The sequence below is a fragment of the Suncus etruscus genome, chromosome 3 (assembly GCF_024139225.1).
Source record: "Suncus etruscus isolate mSunEtr1 chromosome 3, mSunEtr1.pri.cur, whole genome shotgun sequence".
NCBI classification, from domain to species: Eukaryota; Metazoa; Chordata; class Mammalia; order Eulipotyphla; family Soricidae; genus Suncus; species Suncus etruscus.
Genome location: NC_064850.1, coordinates 143391583 through 143399084, shown reverse-complemented (window position 1 = coordinate 143399084; position 7502 = coordinate 143391583). Strand labels below are relative to the sequence as shown.

The window sequence follows — 7502 nt, the reverse complement described above, 5'->3', positions numbered from 1 at the left end:
GGGTTATCCTCCGTAGAAAGGGAAAGGTTGCTGTGGGGCGGAAGGAAAAACCTTGGCCCTCTCTCTTCACGGTCACCTCGGACTCGGGCTCGCGCGCGGAGGAAGGATGCTGCCTGCGGAGCGGTGGGCGGGGAGGGCAGGGGACCCCGCGGAGCGAGTGGACGGGGAGGGCGGGGAGCCGGTTCTTTGGGGGGTGGGGACGCGGGGCAATTACGTAGGTTGGTCACCCCCTCATCTTCCACCCCCCTGCTCCGGCGCCCTGGTGCCCTGGGCAGAAGAGGGGTCTCCGAGGACCAGTGTCAGCTAGGAAGGGGGAGTGAAAAGTGCAAAGCATCCAGCCTGCGCCTGTGGTAACCCCTGTTTTCTTTCTCCCGACCGCGTGTCCCCCACCCCAGGAGCTAGAAGTCAGCTGCGAGCGGCGCCGGACTGTGGATGGCCTTGACTGACGGCGGCTGGTGCCTGCCGAAGCGCTTCGGGGCCTCGGGCGCGGACGTGGGCGACTCGGGAGCCTTTGCCGAGAGAGAGCGGGCCACGCCACCGTCCCCCATCTCGTCGTCGTCGTCCTGCTGCTCCCGGGCCGGGGAACGCGGCCCCGGCGGCGCCGGCCACTGCAGGACGCCCAAGCTCGACACGGAGGCGGCGGCGGGACCCCCGGCTCGCTCGCTCCTGCTCGGCCCTTACGCCTCGCACCCCTTCGCGGCTCCGCACGGACCCTCGGCGCCCGGGGTCGCGGGCCCCGGGAGCGCCCTGTCGAGCTGGGAGGACTTGCTGCTCTTCACCGACCTCGACCAGGCCGCGACGGCCAGCAAGCTGCTGTGGTCGAGCCGGGGCGCCAAGCTGAGCCCGTTCGCGCCCGAGCAGCCCGAGGAGATGTACCAGACCCTCGCCGCGCTCTCCAGCCAGGGCCCGGCCGCGTATGAAGGCGCGCCCGGCGGCTTCGTGCACTCGGCGGCCGCCGCCGCCGCCGCCGCCGCCGCGGCCAGCTCGCCGGTCTACGTGCCCACGACGCGCGTCAGCTCCATGCTGTCGGGCCTGCCCTACCTGCAGGGCGCGGGTGCCGGCGCCGCCAACCACGCGGGCGGCGCGGCCGCGCACCCCGGCTGGCCGCAGGCGGCGGCCGACAGCCCCCCGTACGGCGGCGGCGGGGGCGGCGGCGGCGGCCCTGCGGGCGGCGGCGCGGCGGGGCCCGGCGGTGCGGGCTCCGCGGCCGCGCACGTCTCGGCGCGCTTCCCCTACTCGCCCAGCCCGCCCATGGCCAACGGCGCGGCGCGGGAGGCGGCGGGCTACGGGGCGACCGGCGGCGGGGCCGCGGCGGGGGTGAGCGGCGGCGCGGGCGGCGGCCTGGCGGGCATGGGCGGCCGCGAGCACCAGTACAGCTCGCTGTCGACGGCGCGGCCGCTCAACGGGACGTACCACCACCACCACCACCACCACCCCAGCCCCTACGCGCCCTACGTGGGGCCGCCGCTGGCCCCCGCCTGGCCCGCCGGCCCCTTCGAGCCCCCGGTGCTGCACAGCCTCCAGAGTCGCGCCGGTGCTCCGCTCCCCGTGCCTCGGGGCCCCAGCGCAGGTAAGGGCCTCCTCGAGGCGGGGAGCTCCATGCTGGGCGGGGGACAGACCTTCCTTAAAGGTTCTTGTTGGGTCTGGGTGCCCAGAGATCAGTCTCGCTCTTGCCTTAGGTTTGCAGACTCTGGAGCAGGGCTATCACACTTGGGGAGGGGGCAGTGCAAGCGCGGTACTACCCTGGCGACTGAACGCAGAGTTAAGGGGGTTCGGCAAGGAGGAACGGGGCCCACGTGGGGAATGGTGAGGGTCTGAGCTCAGGCTTAGACCCGAGATTGTTTGTGAGCGTGGATGAGTGTAAGTCCAGGGGCATTTGGTTCATCCTGACCTGCAGCCTGCAAATGCCGGCACATCTCAGCTAGTCTTTGATCCTGACGCAAAGGATCCAGTTGTGTGAGCTTCCCCTAGAGAGCACTGAAAAGTCCCAAGGTGCTAAAGGACCCAGCGTCCTGTCTGCATCTTCCCTCTCCACAGCGGGAGGAGGTGATAGGCGGGAACACCTGAACGGGGTGGTGCAATTCCCGAGGCAACGCTGGTGACCCGGTGCGAAGGGACTTGCTCTGTGGCTCTTGCCAGCTCTAGGTTGGATCCCAGGGACCCTGAATCCCATACTTGAATTTTGAATTTCCATTTTCATCCATACTTTACAGACTCTGGGCAGAGAGGAATTTGGACTGAACTGGGACAAAATAGTGTAGGTAGAAAACAAAAGATTTTGAACAGTGTTTGTTGCCCCTCCCAAGCTGGGAAGGTTGTGAACTAAGATTCCTCCTAGACAGACAGCTTCTCCCAGTAGTAGTCCTCTTTATTTTAAATTTTAACCTGACAAACTCCTAAGGAAAGCATAGTTTGAAAATCTTTCTGCCGGTTATCTGAGGGAGACACTAGAAATGGAGGATAGAGGCAAATCCTTAGACATGACCCCCATTGAAGATCCTGTTCTCCAGTCTGATTTTTCTAGAAGCCCCAACCCTACCTCAGGGTCAGCAAGTCTCTTAGGGACAGACCCTAATTGATTAGAATAAGGTGAGGCATTAGCAACCAAGATGGCAAAGGATGTGCTAGAGATCCCGGTCCTAAAGGGAAGGGTCTTATTTCAACAGCCCTTTTCCAGGAAAAGACCAGACTATTGGGTAACAAATCCTTGGCCTTCACTGCCTAGAAGATTTTGGTCTAATACCCTCCTCTTTTCAGAGAATTTGGTTTTGCGCGGCCTTGACCATTTCTCCCTCTGCAGAGTGGAAGTAGGTGCTGCATTTTTGTGCGGCACATGTGTCACTTTTCCTGCTGCACAGGGACTTACCTTCCTGGCTCTTGTGAGCAGAGACCAAAAGTCCAGGAATCTTCAAAGCATGGGGACAGACTGAAGTGGGTGGTGGTTATGGTGAGAGGCTTTTGGCAGTCTGGAATTCCACAGGGACCCTGAAAGGTGTGTGTGAGTTTGGATGTGAGTTTGGTGGACCCAGGATCCCCTCTGGAGACACAAATCAGTTTGACCACTATAATTCTTTGATTGAGAAAAAAGTAGAATAGTGCCTAAGGTTAGGACAGATGATATAGGAGGAAAGTCTTTTGCTTGTCATGAGGCTTACCTCCCTTCCATTCCCAGCATAGCCAGGAATGAACCCTGAGCACCTCGCAGAGAGTAAACCCTGAACACCACTGGGTGTGGTCAAAAACCAAATCAAAACAAGCAAAAACATGTAGTGTCTTAAGTCAGAATTGGAGTCTTTAAATATTTTTAAGTCAACTGGTTTAGGAAGGAAAGCAGTGGGGTGCAGTTAGTCGCAGGCAGGTCACAAATTTCATTTACAATGTAAAATTAAAAACCTTTGGGTAGGACATGCAAAACAACAAAACTCTTTATAGATTGTGAGATTTATTTTGATATTTGTATTAAATTAGTGTGAAGAGGGTTGGGAAGTCTGTAAAATAAATAGTAAGCTACAGAGATATAAACCTGTCTAGGATAGGGAAAAGGCAAATAACCCGAACTTTGCTTGTCCTCACTGATGCTCCATGTTAGAGACCCAAGCCTCCTCAGGTTTCTGGGTAGATGAGCTACGTTTTCACTTGATACAGTTTTTTTCTTTTTTCTTTTTTAAGAACCCATTTTGGAGGACTTTTAAAAATTAATTTGTGTAAATCTAAGTGCATTTCTTAACCTACTCTATGGAGACCTAGACATGGGAACCCTTTTCACGCACCTTCCCTAATTTTGGTGAAAGTGAGCTGGATTCTCACAGCCCTCAGTTCCTGAACTTTGCAGCATCTAAACTGCTGAACTGTATTCATTTTCTGGATCCTAGGGTACCAATTTACCTTGCCCTTATTCAGTCATGCGGGGGGGGGGGGGAAAGAGATATGAGTTAGGGATTTTAAATAGCTAAATGAGCTTCTAACACAATCCGATGCTAAATTTTTTTTTATCTTTCAAACTTTTTTCCATACTTTTGTAAGTATAAGACTAGCTGACAGATGGGGGTGGGTTGGTAAGAATTTCCAACACTTAAAAAAATCTAGAATACAATTTTAGATATTTTTTATTTTGAGGTTTTCAGATGATTCCTGTGGAGGGCACAGTTTTCTCCTAGATGTCTTTATTGTTTCTGCCAAGGGGATGGTGACCAGGCCCAGGGCTGGGTCTCCCAGGGAGTGCCTCACTCCTCCCTTTGAGAAGGGGCTCTGATAGGTAACATTTTAAAGTCAACAGCAAAGACAAATACCTTGTTTAACTTCAGCGTCCTTGAAGTCCTGAGCATTTACTGATGACTGCAGTCAATACTGGCTTTTTACGCAGAGAAGAATAAATCTTTGTTGGAAGTTGGAATATATCTGTGCTTACTTTGATTTTGTGTTGGTTTCTAGATGGTTTTACGGTTACTTCTTGATGAGGAAGGAGACTTGTTTTCTAGAGTAAATAGTATTAATGAAATTGAGTTTTGACTGCCCAGCTCACATTTAAATATCTGCAACAAATAATAAACACAGCTCTAAATGGCTAGGAAAAGGGAAGGGCTAGAAAAGAATCTCTGGCACACATAATCTTTAAATAAAACTCGTAAATATACAGATCATGTACTTCATTATAGAATATCAAAATTGGAACATTTAAATTTAAATAATTCTAACCAGTTAATTACTTTGAAGTCTAATTTAGACACTGCCTGTTTGGAAATGGGGATGATCCTCACCGGTAGAGAGTTTGTAAAGGAAAGTCCACAAATAAAAAACATTTGACAAAAAACAGTTAATACAAAAAAAAAAACCCAGTTAATACGTACTGATCTTCTTTTAGATAATATTTACTTATTCATATTTAAACGACTTAAGTGGAAGCATTAAAGTTATAACCACTTAGTCTTGAGGGTTTTTAAAAAAATATTAACAGGTTAGGCGGTGCGAGGTACGGAGCGCTTTCCAAAACTACACAGCAAAATAACATACACATGATTTAAATAGATTTCATAAGTTGGAATTTTGTAAAAAGAAATTGTGTAAAAAAAAACAAGAAAATGGTTTTATTTAGAACTTAGGACTGTCTTTCAGAAAACCTGTCTGAGGAAATTTTACAGATTAAAAACATGCCCGCATTAGAAATTGTATTTTAGTTTTGGTTCTTTTGATACGAAAATTATAAGGTTGAGCATTAACTCAGAGTTAAATGCAGAGTTTTAAGTCATTGCTACTCTGTGCTCCTTAGTATCTTTTAAGAACTGAGTTATATTTTTTAATTGACTGACATGTGTCTAAGTACAACTTTATTTTTTTAGCTTCTGATTTATATTGGGGAGAAAAAATGGGTGGCAGATAAAGGAAATGCTTTTTTTGAAAAGCACTTGAAATCAGTGTCAGTTATGCAGCTTCACTGTGTCCCGGGATATTTGTGGTTGGAGGTTGCCGGTGGGTGTCAGCGATCAGCGTTAATATTGTAGAGCTTGCTGGGCTTTGGCATGTGGCATCCTGTGATTATGATGGATTTCAGTTTTGAAAAGCTTGGGAACAGCCGGAAAGGAGGAGTCGGTCTCCAACCGACCTCCCCACAGCTCATCTCAACTCAGAGGTCCCTACTGGCTGAAGGCAATTGATTTGGGCTCTGCTTTGAGTTCCGCCTGGGATTTCCTAGGGGTTTTATTTTTATTTATTTATTTATTTTTTTTTATTGGGGTGGTGGTGCACAGAAGTATTGGATTGCTGATCTTTTGTGCCACTCACAACTGTTTCTGGCTTGGTGACTCATCAGAAAGATGCGTTCGAGAGGGCACGCGCGGAGAAGACCAAACGCGAGTTGTTAGCCCTGGGACTATGGGTCCAGGGGTGCCTGGGATGGTTTTGGGGGTGTCTACGTGGAAGAGCTTGCGCGGCGCTGACTCTTGACTTGTCTGATGTCTGCTTTCGCCCTAGACTTGCTTGAAGACCTGCCAGAGAGTCGCGAGTGTGTCAACTGTGGCTCCATCCAGACGCCGCTGTGGCGGCGGGACGGCACCGGTCACTACCTGTGCAACGCCTGCGGTCTCTACAGCAAGATGAACGGCCTCAGCAGGCCCCTCATAAAGCCGCAGAAGCGCGTGGTAAGTGCCAGCGCCGCCCGCCCTGGCGGCTGTGCCCCGGGGCTCTTGCAGCTAGCTCGGCCCTGTCTCACCCGGCTGCCCTCAATCCCTCCAGCTAGCATCCCTGGAGCTGAGCAAAGCCGAGCGCTGGGCTAGCCTGTACGTTTATCTATTCTTTCTTCGTCATGGGCCACGCCACTGATTCCCCCAGCACGTGCCCAAGGGCAAGTCATCCCGAAACTCGAGTCTGGGGGGCCCAGGCTGCCTGTCTCCGTATTTATTTATATGTATAAGGAATGACATCCTTCCAGAAAAACAGGAAGGTGAAGAGTGCCCCCGTCCTTTCAGAGAATCTGTACTTATCTCTAGATGTCCTTGTCAAAGCCCTGAAATAGTTTTGGAAGGATGCCGAAGAAATTAGGAACCGTAGTAGTAAGCACCCGGGAGGAAGCGGGTGTAGCCAAACAGGTGGAGAAAGGAGTCCTGGCTGTTTGGTGTTTGTTTGTTTGTTTGTTTGCCTTGACGTGGTTTGGATTTTTATCCTTGGTAAACTGTTTTCCCTCCTTTATAGAGTAGGACAACCGCCTTCATTTCTTTCTCCCCACACTCATTCTGGGCTCCTTTTAATTCAGTCTCTCTCTTCTAACTATGGGTGCTTTTGACATGCCATACCTCTTGGATTGCCCTTGAATGTGGAGAATTTGTTTACTCTCACCTTTGCGATTTTGAAATCTCACTGTTCAGAGAGCAACGGGACCCTGGGGGTGGGGGGTGAGAATTCACTGTGCCCAGGTGGTGGATTTCCCCAATTCCCACATTGTTTGAAAGTACAGGAATTCTGAGTTTCTTCAGGAATTAGCCTCGTAATGGTTATGCGTTTTAGGAGAGGCTATTTATTGCTGTGGCGATTAGAGATTATAAATTAAAGCTTTCCCAAACCCCCATTGTAAGACTAACATTTGTTTAGACAAGCACCCATGCATTTTCAAGTAAAATATTATATAATTAGATGCCAGACATCTTAAGTATCTTAAGTAATTTATTTAATTGTTAGACTCTAATTAGCAGGAACAAATGCTACACACATTGTTAGTGTTAAATAGATTAGAACGAAATTGCATCACAATGTAAGTCTGACACCTTAAAGAGAAGCAATTAGTTTTATGGTTATTTTGTTTTTAATGCATTTAAAATAAAATGGCTGGGGTTAATTTAATGAGTGTATGTGCTTAAACTTGTTACAACCTCCTGGAGTTTAAAATTTTCTTCAAAGGGTAGGCATCCCTAACTTAAGAGCTCCACTCACTATGGTGTTCGTCTTTTTCTTAGATGCATCAAATTAACAGAAAAAGGCAAAGGCAAAGAAAAAAAATTTCTGGCCAGTTCCCT

At 50.1% G+C, this 7502-nt stretch overlaps 1 protein-coding gene across 1 annotated transcript in view; it reads left to right on the top strand.

Annotated features, from left to right (window-relative positions):
* Nucleotides 1–404: 404 nt before the first annotated feature.
* Nucleotides 405–7502, top strand: part of GATA6 (GATA binding protein 6) — a 29367-nt gene continuing 22269 nt past the window's right edge. The window contains exons 1-2 of the mRNA XM_049770057.1: nucleotides 405–1570; nucleotides 5968–6134. Coding sequence (XP_049626014.1) covers nucleotides 433–1570; nucleotides 5968–6134 — 1305 coding nt within the window. The 5' untranslated portion in view covers nucleotides 405–432. The remainder of the gene's footprint in view (nucleotides 1571–5967; nucleotides 6135–7502) is intronic.